Below are 15622 nucleotides of genomic sequence, written 5' to 3' on the forward strand. Positions count from 1 at the left end.
TAGGCAATTGATAAAGACTAAACCGATAGTGTCTGTACTGACTCTGTAGGACAGAAGAATGTGACAATGGCAATTTGTTGGATGGTGATGGCTGCTCCAAGAAATGTCACAAGGAGAAGGGCTTCAACTGCATTGGTGAGTCTCGAAAAGCATTTCTGTGGAAACTGTGAACACGCTGTTTAGTAGAAGCATATTCAGCAGTCCATCTTTGTTGGGGTTCTTGAAGCGTTTGGAGGCTAATTCAGGTGTATTTGAAGTAATAAAAGTTAAGGAGCGGCATGGTGGGAGACTGGTTAGCACATCTGCCTCACAGTTCTGGTGACCGGGGTTTGCATGTTCTCCCCGTGCCTGCGTGGCTTTTCTCCGGGTGTGAATGTGAGTGCGAATGGTTGTTTGCGAATGGTTGTTTGTTTATATAATATATATATTATATAGAAACCGGAGTGCCCGGAGAAACTCCACACAGGCGGGGCCGGGATTTGAACCCCGGTCCTCAGAACTGTGAGGCAGACGCTCTAACCGGTCGCTCAAATGTGGATATTTATTCTTTCATAAATCCTTCTTTCCTGTGCTCTTTTTCCAATAGGTGAACCCAGCCAATGTTATGTTTTTGATGGGGACGGCGTGTGCGAAGATTTTGAACGGGTTTCCAGTGTTCAGGACTGTGGTTATTTTACACCTTTGGGTTACACAGACCAGTGGGCATCTACTGCTACAGCTTCGCATCAGGACCCTGACCACTGTCCCGCCCATGCTGCCACTGGTGAACCATCATTTCAAAAAGTATGACATGTAAACCAGAAGGCTTAGGAAAAAATTCTAGATGATAGTATAGTACAGTAGAGTTATAGATAGTTATAGATAATATAGTATAGATAATTCAATTTTTTGGAAAGGGTCTGTGTGTGTGTATATATATATATATATATATACATATATATATATATATATATATTTGCAGTTACAGTAAACTTTAACTAATGTGTTACACTGCACAATAAGTGTAACCAGCCACAACAATAAAACATTACTATTACATAACATTACATTACAACTACTACCAATTTCTACTGCTCCTACTATACAGTAATTATTATAATAATAATCATCATCATCCCAGTCACTGATGGTGTAGTGTAGTGTAGAGAAAAATATATTTGGGTGATATATTTAAACAACATGAACAAAAAACACAGATCATGACAAGTCATAGCCTCGTCGAATAAAAAAAGAGCGATTTGCCACCGCCTTGCGGCATCTATAAGAAATTCCAATTCTTTTTGGGTGGGCGCAAATTTTTCACGCTTTTGGCAGCAGGACTTGGTGCTGAATAGCAGGAGCAAGCTCTATTACATACTTGAGCTGACGTGATTGTAGAATAGGTTTTGCGTAAACTTTAATTCGGCTCTTTATCTTTTCTTTGTTATTGGTAAATATTTTTCTTGTTGACTTTTGGAGAGATGGGCAAGCCAAAGTCTACATACACCCTTCCAAAAATATTTTGCGAAAATGTTGACCAATTCCTTAATTTTTGCCATCGACTGAAATGTTTGGGTTTGACACCATAAAAATCAATATGAGAGATCAACAGCTTGTATTTCCAGGTATTTAGGGATTTCTATCTGGATCTGGTACACAACTTAAAAGATATCAGATGAGAGACAAAACGTCATCAAAGACAAGCAGAACAGTCCAGTTGTGATTGCGATTGCTTCAATGCCCTTATTTTGGATATTTACAGCTCCATAGAGTGACTCTCTAACATGGACTTAGTGTACTTGTGTCAATTTCATTAAAAAAAAACAAAAAAAAAACACCTTGGTTTTGTAATGCGAGTGTCCAGAAAAGGCACCCCCAAACAACAAATTCAGTGGCGGTCATGTCTGGTTCTGGCTTTTATAGCTTTTTACGGATGAGCTCACAGATGGCAGCAGTAAAATGAACTCTGAAGTCTATAAAAATATTTTGTCTATTAATTGAAAGTATGATGCAACCAAACTATTAGGAGATCCTTCAACAAAGGAGTTCATTAGGGGTGTGAAGGGGAGGTTTAGAATGGCCAACTGAATATCCAGACTTGAAAATGATAGAGCATGTATTTTACTGGCTAAAGAGGAGACTGAAACAAGTAAGCCCTCAAAATAAACAATTCAAAGAAGCTGTGGTGAAAGATTGGAAAAACATCTCAAAAGAAGAATGCAAATATGTGGAGATGTCGATTGGAAACAGACTCAGTAGGCAAAGGATTTGCATCTAAATAGTTATTCACTTTGACCTTCTTTATTTATTTCTTCTTTATCTTTTCCAATACATTTGCCCACCTATTTTTTTTGGGGGGGGGGGGGGTCACAAATAATGTCTAAGTTGTGATATCTTGTGATCTTCTCAGTTGGTTATCCGATCTTAGATGTACAGTAACACAAGGAATCTAACCTGAAATGTTGATCTCTTGTCTCATAATCATCTTTGGCTTTCAAAGCCAAATATCTTCAGTCAAAAAGAAACAAATTGGTCTTACTGTTCCAGTAATTTTGGAAGGGAGTGTATAAAACCTGCTGTGTGTATTTACTTTGTAAAGCTTTGTAGGTACCAGTACATGGATGTGAGTGAAAAACTGCCCACTGATGCATGGTTCCCTTGCACAGCTCATTCTGACAAAAGTAATGATGTAGAACATCCTTTTTGGCTAAAGGTAAGTGATTGCAACTGTTCTTCCTCTTCAGTATGCATGTGGGTTGCTATACTTTGTCTTTCACAATTTCAATCACTTTATGTCAAGTCAAACAAATCATTTTCCAGACCGTTTGGTCGGCTATTATTGAGCCTTTGCTTATTCATATTTTGTAGTTTTGTTTCATAGTTTTATTGATCCATATCAGGATATTCTGTTTTCACTTTCTTTATATTTTAAAATTGCAAAAGTCTGAACTTGGGGTGAACATGCATGTCACATTGACTACTAAGAAGATTAGCATCTGCTTGTATATTTTCCATTGTATTTTCACCCCATGAAATAACTTTTTTTTTAACGGGCTTCCTTGATGGGCAGCAACACATGTTTCTCTAAAATCATTGGTCCCGGGTCATGTGTTAATCTCATACCTCAATCCTTCAGACCGGAACAATATGCAGCAAAAAATCTGGTGACTTTAGGCTGGATGAATAATAGTGGGATGGCAAGGGAGATAATTGGTTGTTGGTCATTTCTTAACTTAAAAAAGTAATGTCCTTCATCGTAACCGAGTGTGCCACATATTTAGTTGGCTTTTTAATGATCTATGCAGGGCTGAAGTAATTTTCGGCTTGAATGACTCATCTTTCACTGGCGTCGAACAACTCTGCAAGTTGTTGAGAAGGCGGCCTTTGCCCACTTTGACATTCTGAAAAGCCATCGTTATAGCACCCATGTCTGCCATGTCTCCTTGAAACGACTCATTCAGCTGAAATATTCTTTCTGTCGCCGAAAAGCCACCCGCACTATCAAGGGTGTCCGAGCCTCGGCTTGGGGGCCATTTGTGGCCATTCGTTCGTTTTTATATTAAAATGAACAATTATCACCGCCCGTGTCGTTTGCCTGCATTCTATTTACGTTCCCTCACTTTCTTGTTGTCCACCAATGACAAATCATTAGGTAAGGCATGTCTCGGCATCGGGATGGTCAAGGTCAGTTTAGTACAGATTGGTCTTGTTTTGCTTCTGAAAATCAAGGTATGATTCTCTGCTGCTCAGTATAGGCGTGGATCTATTACAGTGGGATACAGGGCTGCTGGCCACCCCAACATTTTGAAAAATCCATCTCTACCAATTCTTGCAAAGCCTTTACTCAACAGGTGACATCAGATGTTTTGAGGCCATTCATCTTTTTGGGGTGAAATTTTCATTGTTGGGGGGCAGGTATGTATGAAATGTATTCATCTTGTCACTGAATATTTACTGTGGTCATTGGGGAACCACAGCAGTACAGGTACAACATTACAAGCATACTGTTCTTGTAGTGATAGTAGTGATATATTCAAGCCTGACTTTGGAGAGTCAGCCATACAAAAAAGAAATCATAAGTGGAACTTATGATTTCTTTTTTGTAACTTGAAATAGAAAGTTTTAGCTCGAGGGCCCAATATTTCCCATCACCCATTTTACCTGGAATGTATTAGATTATCAAATACTATTGTTGCTGCAATACCAGATACAAATGTACATCACAGCATACTCTTACATTGAGATATATTGAAATCATAGGAATTTTAAAGTTCAGCAGTATTTTATTTCCTCTTTAGTCATCCATGTTCTACTGATAGAACCAAATACAAGAACATTTACGGCTTTACCAATATCCTTTCCTTTATAATAAACTGTGGATGTGAAAATATCTTTATCAGAGAAATATATTTGAAATGTTTTGACTACTATTATAGGTAGGATTTGTCCATTCCGGCGTGGCAGCCTCTGTCTTGGTGTATCTGGCTTCAGATGGGTCATGGAGCGGGGACCACTGTCAGAGGACTGCTACTATCCTGCTTTGTGATACTATTGGAAAGAATCATTCATTAGGTACCTTGGCTTTTAAGAATCGTGTTAAAAAAACGGAATTCTTATTGCAAAGTGCATACGTCACAGTCAATACAAGGTTGTCATTTGAGTGTGTATTGTATGTGCAACTCAATGAAATATCTCCATTTAAGGCACCCATAACCTCTCATGCCATCGGAACCCGTTGGTGGTTAACGTGACCCATGACCTCTCTCGGCCTTTCTTCCTCACCTCATCTGTTATCCTCCTCTTCTCCTCCTCATCTGTGGCAATCGGGGGCATAGCCCTGAGGACATCCTGCCACTTCAGCACCTTCGCCGTGACCGGGTGCGCATCAGAGGGTGGGCTCTCCCACAGCTACCTACGTACAACACACTACATGACAATATGAATTATAATATAATAATAATATAGGTTTCAATATCAAGGCTAGAGAAGTTTAGATTCTAATTTTCTCTCTCTTTTTTGTGCCTCTGCTCCCATGCTGTGTCCCTGCATTAGCTGTTTGAGGCAAACATGTCAGATGGACAGCTGCAGCCTCCCCCAGATTGAGCACGCCTCTGTCAGGTAATAGAATTAGATTATATTTGTAAACTGCAAACTGATCAAAATAGAAATGCATCCTTGCAGGTGTGTAGGAGGTGGGCAGTCGTCTCACTGCTCTGTTCAGTGTCACTCTGGTTTCAGTCTCACTCCACTTAACGGAAGGGAAATCCCACCACACCAGGTACAATAAATAATGCCCAATTTTTTACACTTTTAAGTGCTTGTTTTATAATCCATGTACGAATTATAGATGTAAGTATAAAATTCCAGAGAAATTCAGTTTTACGCTATCATTGCTGTCAGCGTTTGTGGTGTGTAAAACTATCGTGCAGAGGCTATTGTGCGCAGTGCATCAAACCGGACTTCAAGATATCATGCTTACGTGAGGGGCAATTCAAAAACCGCATTTTCTAGGAATGTCGGGTTCATTTGAGCACCTGTTATGGGTTGGGATCACAATACCAAGATTGGAAAGACGCCTTGGTCAATAGCGGGCGTGCTTTTTATTTCCAGTGTTCAGTCCATCGCTTATTTTATTTCCTCATTTTGTGGAAGCTTAAAAACACGTCACCGAGCTGTTCTGTAAATTGAGGCATCCGGCGAAGACGCATTTTCGGGGTGCAGCTATTGTTAGCTTGCTGACTGCACGCTGGAGTGGTGAACGAGCCTTATTATGAAAGCTAGGTACGGCTAACTCACAAGTGAGCAGCATAGCGTCACTTTGTACTTATGTAGTGGGGGAGGGAACTCGCGCTAGAAAGTATACGCCCCAGCCCCGTGATATGGGGCTGTGTTTTAGCCCCGCCCACAAAATCAGGAAAATTCAAACAGTGAAAAAGATGCTTATGCTATACCTCAACAATTCAGGACTATATTATGTCTTTGGATATGTTTTAAGCACTTATCTTCAAACATATTTAATGTATTTAGAAACAAAACGGCGATTTGCTTAGAGCGTCTTTAATATGACTTCCCTACTTTTCACAATTGCATAGGTCAAGTATGAATCGATGTTAATCGAGCTAGAAATGAATAGGTTTGGGTTTTAAACCTCTTGTGGAAAAAAAAAAAACAACCCGAAAAACAAAAGGGTCATTTAGTTTTATTCTATTAAAAAACAGATCAGGAAGGTGCACTCCTGCTGTATTTTGCAGGCCTGCCTTTTTACTTGTTAATGTTATACATTTTATATGAATCTTGATAGATTGAAGTTAGTTATTGCGGTGGTATCTATCCATTAAAAAAGAAAAAAAACATGTTTATAGTTATGTATAGAAACGCTGAAGGAAAATGTTAAGATTGTGAAAACGGATTATAGAACCTTGGATGAGTTACTTTGTGACGGAACAAACCCTGAGAGACAAATACATAATAAGAGAAGAAATGTGTTTAACAATAAAACGTTATGTGAGTGCTCTACAGGTGTAAGTGTCTAAAGGGGTTTGTTATGGAATGAAATGATGTGTAGAATATTATTAGGATGATACTGTCCCTCTGACTTTTGTGCCCCTACCTCTTCCAGAGGCAGACGGAGATCGAGTGTTTTCATGGCTTATGGAATCGTGCAGTTACTTGTCAGCCTGTAGACTGTGGCCTGCCAGATCAGTCTCATGTCTACCATGCCATATTCAGTTGTCCCTTGGGAACAACCTATGGAAAACAATGCTCCTTTACTTGTGGATCACCGGCCATTCTTCAAGGTAAACCACCACTTTTTCAAGTATGGTCTGATGTGTTGTTAGTTGAACAGTTTGTCTAATAAATAATAAACATCTGAATAACCATCAAATACTGTACATATGAAGTTTAAAGATAGGCCTAAGTACTTTAAGGAGACTCAAGGTGGAAAGGTGCTAAGTTTTGCCCATTGCTGTACACTAGGGGTTGAAACGATAACTCGGTGCCTCACATTTGCGATTAAAGCTTCAAATTGATTCATCTTCAATCATGTGTTTATGCATCTGTAACACGGACACCTTGTAGAAAGCAATAGGTGGGAGCTCCACGCAGCTTTCTACCGGCAGTGCCTCAAACTAATGCATGGTGCCGCGGATAAGTCTCACAGAGACAAAGAAGGCTCTTCATGCCTACAGTTAAGTAAGCTTTGTCTTACACAGCTGATGAGATGGCAGGCTACACTTAGGCTAGCTTTGCTTGACATAGAGCGGAACTGACCGGGAGGTCTTTCTATCGCACACGTCACGGTCAGGGTTCCAAGAAAAAAAAGCAACATAAATGTATTGTGTGTGGTGGACATTTAAATAGGACACACATTCAGTGAACTACAGGTAAGATAATCCTTATCGTGTTTAACGTCCTTATTATCGCAACAATTTGGCATGCATTGCATGGCTCAATGCATGCTGGGAACCGCACGGTATGGCCTCAGCCGTCAACCAAACCCACTCCGTGAAGATAGACAATATACTGTCGCATCTGCTTCCACAATGAAACGAAGACAAGGTTTGGTCAATCAATAACCTCTTTATTGTAAAAATGAACTGTTAATGTCACCAAAGTAAAACATCCAACGTCTCTCTCTGGCTTTCTAGCAGACAGATGGACGCCGCGCACCCATCCCCTGACTCACTCCCTCGCCAATCCCAATCATAGATACTGTATCTTCACGGTCTCAAAGACAATCAGATCTTATAAAACTCATGCGCCAATCCACAAAACCCAAGCCACATAACACGACAACATGTTCCCCTCACATTAACATAACTTACATTGCTGAAAACCCCGGAAAGCATAAGGGACATTTCCACTAACCAGCCCAGGAACTTTGAGTTACGCACCCCCAAAGTTGACCTTAAAATTCTGAAAAACCCTTCTACCTATGTATAATACATTTTTACAATGCATGATTTTGCTTCCACCCATATGATCAAAACATGAACTGTATTATCTGTATTTTTTATTTTTTTTTTCAAATAATTATTTTGAAGTTAAGCACTTTATTTGAACACGTAATCCTTTTTTTTTTTAGTGTACTTGCTCTTATTTTGAAATTAACAGCCCTACTTTTATTTAGTAAATTAGAAAACACACAGTTGTGCTCATGTTTGATTATCCAGGCAGAATTTGTAAAATTGGTACAATTCTTGAAAGAAAACATGAAGGACCAGGCGAAACACATTTCATTTTATTTTCATGGGATTCAAATTAAATGGTCAAGCATTTCAGAAAAGCATTATCACTAAAGAAAACATAACCATAAAGAAATTAATGATGGTTGTTGTTCAGTCAGTCCTATTTAAAAAAACAATATTTCACAAATTCTGCCAGGGTATGTAAACTTATGAGCACAGCTGTACATATATGCAGTCATATGTACCCCTGTCATATTGGAATGAAAGTTTTTTTTTATGAAAGTGTACAGCTTTTTCATAACCACTAGATGGCGACATACATTTATAAAATGTGAACGTTTTTTACCTATGTATAATGCGCACTATTGACTTCTGACAATTTTAAAAAGCATGAAATGAGTTGTCTCCCGTTTCTTGTTTGAAAGTTGGGAATTGAAAAAAAAGAAAAACTTTTATCTGATTTTCTATTAGATGTTTTTCTAACACAAATCGGGAAATAAAATACAACTGTAATTCTCGAGGTTGTTTTGCGGGGCTTTAAAGCTTCATAGGCTGTACGGAGTGGCAGCAGCAGCAGCAGCAGCTGTAGAAGGAGAAGAATGGCTTTTGGGTCATGGCAAAGCTGCACAATACAAGCTTGTGGAAAAGAATTACGGTCGTATTTTATTTCCCAATTGATGTTAAATAAACACAGAAATAGAATAGAATAGAAAAGCAGATAAAGGCTCATTTTCCGCTTTTCAATTTAATTTCCTGTTTTTTGTTTACATACTCTATGTACATCAAAACAAAAAACAAAAATAGGGTCGTTTTCCATCTTTTGTTTACATCAAAACAAAAAAACTATAACATGGTCGTTCACGTTTTTTTATTTACATTCATAAAAACCAAACAAAACAGGGTCATTTCCCGTTTTTTTGTTTTCTTACATCATCGAAAAAAAACGAATGACCGCAAAGGTCAAGGACCGTTTCTACTGGCTTTGGTGCCAGTCATCTTACTTAGACAGGGCTTTGGTGCCACCTTGTGGCATTTTGGTGTCAAGGACCTATGTTATGAAATTTCGACAGACTAGCTTTGTGTATGTTGAGCAGAGTTAAGTTTAGCCTAGGAGGCGGAAGAGGTTAGAGGTTAGTCGAAGCCGCACGTGCATGCACATTTTGGGTGCATAATTTCAAAATGAAATCAATTGGAAGCTGTTTTCGTAAGAGTAATGTTATAAGATGAGTTTGAAATTTTCATAGTTTGTGGTATAGCTATGGTTTAATTATTAATATAGGCAATTATGAACCTTTTTTGTATGTGTGTGTGTGTGTGTGGGGGGGGGTAGTTTTGGGGGGATTACTTGTGGTTTTTCGCTATTAATGGCAGAGCTGTCCCTACTCCTCGCAAATAGGTGGGGTGGGGTGGGGGGACGGTTTATTGTAAATCCCCAGAAATTAAATCAGAAATGTTGGTCTGTTGTCTCATATTCATCTTTTGATGTTGAACCAAAAATGTTTTCAGTCTACAGAATGAAATAAACAAATTGGCCTCACTGTTCCAGTGTTCTTTTGGAGGGGAATTTCTTTACTGTAAACTCTTACAATTTGTAATTTTCAGCTAATTTTCCTCCATGCTAATCAGTGATTGATTCCCTAGGACCACACAGTTTTATGTAAAATACTATTACACATGATTTTCCTCAGATATGCCCAATTTTCTGCTTTGTACATTCTTGAAGTGATCAGAATGTACAAATATGATGCACGCTAACTTGTCTGTGGTTGACAAGCCACAGTGAAGGCTCAAATGTCATTGTGGAGTCAGCAGTACGACCCCACTTTTTGTGATCTGAAAACAGATTGTGCAGAAATAATTTAATTTGTGGCTTTTGGTTACATATTTTTGGCGGCATTTCCATATCAACCAAAGACCGGTGCGCTTGTAAGTCACAAGAATATATCTAGTACCAAGTACAACTAATAGATTTGGATTATACCTGTGCCAGCATGTCTAAACATGTTATTTTTAAGTATTAGACCCAATACCTTTATGATCACTTTTGAATGTTCGTAGTCTCCACTCATACCCAACATTCATGTCCTACGTGAAGAATGAAAAAAAACAAAACAATAATTTGGGGGCATTGCAAAACCTTAAGGTTCACTCCCTGTATTATCACAGGACTGAGCCTTGTTGGAAAACAAGAATGTTATCTGAGACAAATCAGTCCACGATGTGACCTAGTTGTTCCTCTGTACACTATTTTGTCTTGAAGTTCAATTTTGCAGAATTTGTGGTTCATGTCTTGGGTTTTAGAAGAATCCACATTACAAGGCTTACAATTCTGACCAGTTTCAATGATGGATTTGAGAATGACAGTAGCCAGAAACAGTGACATGTAGGAGTCTCAAGGGCAGGCAAGGACAATAAACATGAAAAAAACAAAAGAAATCAGAGGAATATTTTTAACCAATTCAAAAGCCCGACACTGAAGTGAGCTCAGTGCAGTGTTCAAATGCTTAGCACTGTTGTCTTTACTGCCATACTGCTTGTGGCAGTTTACTATATATTCCTACAAACACTTGCAATAAAAGGAGTGAAGTGCAAAATGAGCGCTCCCATCATATTAGTGAACAGCTGACGGCCCACCCAGATGCTTTCCTCATCCAAGTTGGGGACTTCAACAATGCTGACCCCCAAGGATGTGTTTCCTAAACTCTACTCAAACATTGACTTTCCAACACAGGGAAATCACACTTTTTACCCTGTTCAGCTCAGCATTCAATAACAGCATCCCAAAACAACTGACCTACAAACTGGACCAGCTGGGCCTCCACACTTCGATGTGCAACTGTCTGCTGGACTTTCTGACAGGGAGACCGCAGGCAGTACGTGTCAGCAGCAACAGACCAAGCAACATCACTCTGAACACGGGGGCTCCTCAAGGTTTTGTGTTGAGCCCCCTCCTCTTCACCCTGCTGGCCGATGACTGCACACCGACATACAGCTCCAACCTCTTCATCAAGTTTGCAGATGACACAACTGTGGTGGGTCTCATCAGCAATGGGGACGAGACAGACTACAGGAGTGAGGTGAGCCGCCTTGCTGGGTGGTGCATGGACAGCAATCTCTCCCTGAAGGTGGAAAAAAAAAACAAGGCGATTGTTGTGGACTTCAGGAGGGGGCACTCCCAGCATGCTCCCCTGAACATCAACAGTGCTGCGGTGAAGAGGGTCTGCAGCACCAAGTACCTGGGAGTGCACATCACCAAGGACCTCTCCTGGACCAGCAACACCTCATCACTGGCCAAGAAAGCTCAACAGCGTTTCTACTTCCTTACCAAGCTGAGAAGAGCCAGAGCCCCGACCCCCATCATGTGCTCGTTCTACAGAGGGACCGTAGAGATCATCTTGACCAACTGCATCACTGTGTGGTACAGAGCCTGCACTGCATCTTGCCATAAGACTCTCCATCGCATAGTGAGGGCAGCTGAGAAGATCATCTGAACCTCTCTTCCCTCCCTGCAGGACATTTACAGCACCCGATGTAGGTAGGAGCAGGATGGAGAAACTTTGTACTCGCTGAACACCAGCGTGAGCCTTCCGGTGGCAGGTCATTGCCGAACGGTTGGTGTGGACAGGGATGGAAAATAAACCTTACCAAGCAGGAGCTCCTCCAGCTTGTGGAAAATTGGTTGCCATAGTGCTGTGTTTGTTTTGTGTGATTGCACGTGCACAAATAAACATTAAAATTGAACAATACGTTCTTTTTATTTATTTATTTATTCTCCCAAAAACTGGTCATGGAAAACTCATTTAGAGATACGAAATATGTCACACCGCTGTATTTAAAAATTCAATTAGAGCTGTCCATGAAGTCAGGTATTTATTTTCTTAATTTATTGAACCTTTGTAAAGAAATTAAATTGGGTGATTTTAGCGGTTTTGTTGTTGTTTTGTTGCTGTTTACCTCTGTTTCTTAGTAAAAGATGATCCAAAGGTTATTGTTTTAATAATATATACAATAATAAGATACAATGGAGAATTTATGGAAGAATTTTGAGAACTGCTGTCAGTTATCTGTACTGACTCCAACTATTTTGTCAGAACGGGAGACTTACACATTCATGTTGACAATAGCATGGGAAAAAATTCTAAATAACTTTCTGCTATACTGGGCACATTTGACCTCCCTCAACATATAAAGAGTCCAACTCACACTCAATGTCACATCTAGACCTAGTAATCGCTAAGGATGTTGAGATTTTATCAGTTGACATTAAGGACTTGCCTATTTCTGGTCATTTTTTTGTGTTCTTTGAGTTACTGATTCTCCCAAAAGTTCAGGTAACCTCTGTGTCTATTAAGAAAAGGCACATAAATGAGAGTACCAGCGCTAAGTTTATGGAGACCATTGCTATTTCATCAACTGTGAATGCAGAGACCGTTGATGAATTTTTGGATAAGTTCACCTGGAAAATCTCAAATATCATGGATACTGTTCCTCCCGTTAAAACTAACACAACCTTGAACCTAAAACACACGGAGAAGCACTATGATCATAAAGTCCTCGAAATCAAAATGTAAGACAACAGAACATAAGTGGAGAAAAGTGAAACGGCAAATATATTACGACCTCTACAGACAAAGTCTTTGTAATTTTAGCTAAGAGTTAGTCAGGGCTATACAATCCTTTTCTGAAATCATGAGTAAGAACCTCAACAATACTCTACTACTATACTACTATACTATGTTTGCTGTGGTTGACATGCTGACTAACCCTGTTAATCAGACTCCACACAACTGATAAATGCAATGAGTTTGCTATTTTAGTGAAAAACTACAATCCATCAGGTCAAGTATCAGCACAAATCAGCAAAATGATTAATTGATACACCTAAAACCAACCAGGAAAATACTCAATACAAAATTTGATTCGACCAAAAAAAAAAAAAAAAAAAAAACAAGAAAACGGTTTAGCAGCTGAAACCATCAACGAGCTGTCTTGACTCAATAACATCTGACTTTTTCAAAACTATTGCAGAATATATGCTAGCTGACCTGCAGCAAATAATTGCTCACTTCAGACAGGCAAGTTTCCCAAACCTCTTAAAGTGGTTTCCAATAAGCCACTTCTAAAAAAGAGAATGCTGGATGTTAGCAAACTATCGGCCCATCTAAAACCTCCATTTCATAGCCAAGATTGTCGAGAAAGTGTTTTTTAATCAACTCAGGCACTTCTTGAACTTAAATGGACTTAATGGACTTGGACTTAAATGGGCAAATTTCAATCAGGGTTCTGAACTCATCACAGTAAAGAATCATCTTTTATCAAAGTGCTAAATTAAATAAAGTTGAACACTGACTTGGGGAAGGTGTCAATTCTTGTTTTACTGGATCTCAGTGTGGGCTTTGATACAGCAGATCATAACAAACTGCTGAACAGGTTGCAAATGTGGGTCGGACTAAATGGAGCAGTCCTTAAATGGTTCAGGTCCTACCTGGGGGAAAGGACTTTTTCGTGTTTCGTAACCATTGAAAGTGTCCAATCTCATCGAATGGCAATAACCTATGGGGTCTCTCAAGGGTCAGTTCTTGGACCCCTCCAGTTCAGCCTGTATACCAGGTGAAACTCATCCATGCTTTTGTCTCAAGTAGATGTGACTATTGTAGGTCTTCTGACTGGACTCCCCCAAAAGACTTAAACATCTGCAGCTCATGTTCTGACCAGAACAAAGAGATCAGAACATATTACTCCAATTCCAAAGTCTCTACACTAGTTCCCAGTCAGCTAGAATATACTTTAAAGGTCTAAATATCACTAAATGGTTTAGGTCCTGAATATACTAAAATATTAATGGAATATAAACCCAGTCTGGTTCTGAGATCTACAGACACAGGTCAGATAGCGGAGCACAGAGTCCAAAGCAAACATGGGGAAGCAGCATTTAGCTTCTATATTGCACACAAATGGAATAAGTTCCCAACAGAAGTGAAGTCAGCCCCAAGTGTGAATGTTTTTAAGGCCAGATTAAAAACTTTTTCCTCATGCTTGTCATTGAATATTTGAGAACATTTCCACTTTTAAATGATCTTTCTTGCACTGTATGTTTTTGTTCTATCTTTGTTTTTAAATGTTTGAAGCTATCTTTTATTTTTCTCTTTATTTTTAGCACATCGTTACCTTGTATATGAAATGCACTATATAGATGACAGGAACAAGCGCTTTGCGGATGTACTTTAAGAAATCTCACTCCCCAATCCTTAAAGGTGGTGGTGTGGGCTTTTAGCTCAGTGGTCAGCCTTCTCTTCTCCCCCTACAAGACACAGTGGCGGCATGGGATCGATCCCCGGGGTGGGGGGGTTTCACCGGTTACATAGATTTGCTTTGCTTTGCGTTATTTGTCCGGTCAAGGCGCCGACCTGGCTGCAGACACCACCAACCAGTCCAGGAACTTTGATTTCCTGGTAGCAAAATGTTCTTGTGGCCCATGTGGTTTGCATTTCCACCGCACCTATTAGTTGAGGGTAGCGTAAAAAATGTCACTGACTACATAGGTTTTTTATCCAGGTAAAGCAATTGAGAAGTGATTCTCATTTGCAATGCCAACCTGACTGCAGATAGTTTAAGATATACTGTATATATACATTTTTATTCAAAAAGATGAGTTTTTTTTAACAATCTCTTGGCATTCAGCCGATTAATTTAAAAAAAAAAATGCAAGTTCTTGAGCTTTAGAGAACACCGGCTCACATGCCTTTATGGACATTAGAATACAATACTATACTATACTGTAACTGAGTTTCCTGAACTTCTGTTGATCTTTCAGAGGTTTGTTTCTTCAGCAAGAAAAGGACTCTATCATCCACTTACATTCTCTTTTGTGGTCTTTCACGTCATTTGATGATTTGATTAAGCAACTCCAGACTTTTTAAACACTGAGAAATGTAATAATTTTAAAGACCTAGTCAATTGCCTAATTCGTTCATTCATTCATTTTCCATACCACTTATCCTCACTTGGGTCGTGGGCGTGCTGGAGCCTATCCCAAGCTACCTTGGGCGAGTGGCGGGGTACACCCGGATTGCCAGCCCATCGCAGGGCACATATAAACAAACAACCATTCGCACTCACATTCACACCTACGGGTATTTTAGAGTCTTCAATTAATTTACCATGCATGTTTTTGGGATGCGGGAGGAAACCGTAGCATCCAGAGAAAACCCATGGGGGCATGGGGAGAACATGCAAACTCCACATAGGCGGGGCCGGATTTGAACGCGGGTCCTCAGAACTGTGAGGCAGATGTGCTAACCAGTTGTTCACCGTTCCACCCCCAATTGCCTAATTGCATCCCAAAATGGCACGACATGGGCTTACTGCAGAGAAACTATTGTGGTTAAGACCCCTATCTCACTGGCCTGGAGACTAGTTGGTGACTAGTTGGTGACCTGATGACGATTCAAGTC

At 39.7% G+C, this 15622-nt stretch overlaps 1 protein-coding gene across 4 annotated transcripts in view; it reads left to right on the plus strand.

Moving 5' to 3' along the window:
• Positions 1-15622, plus strand: part of pappa2 (pappalysin 2) — a 64831-nt gene that overhangs the window by 23256 nt on the left and 25953 nt on the right. For 3 of the 4 annotated variants that reach the window (XM_061797827.1, XM_061797829.1, XM_061797828.1), the window contains exons 13-20: positions 50-135; positions 587-783; positions 2579-2692; positions 4416-4551; positions 4683-4857; positions 5032-5097; positions 5161-5257; positions 6599-6776. In XM_061797827.1, the coding sequence (XP_061653811.1) occupies positions 50-135; positions 587-783; positions 2579-2692; positions 4416-4551; positions 4683-4857; positions 5032-5097; positions 5161-5257; positions 6599-6776 (1049 nt within the window). Of the gene's footprint in view, positions 1-49; positions 136-586; positions 784-2578; positions 2693-4415; positions 4552-4682; positions 4858-5031; positions 5098-5160; positions 5258-6598; positions 6777-7628; positions 9378-15622 lie in introns of those variants that run through there. The other variant, XM_061797830.1, reaches the window with a different exon arrangement.

Source organism: Phyllopteryx taeniolatus, chromosome 14, assembly GCF_024500385.1.
Source record: "Phyllopteryx taeniolatus isolate TA_2022b chromosome 14, UOR_Ptae_1.2, whole genome shotgun sequence".
Lineage (NCBI taxonomy): Eukaryota > Metazoa > Chordata > Actinopteri > Syngnathiformes > Syngnathidae > Phyllopteryx > Phyllopteryx taeniolatus.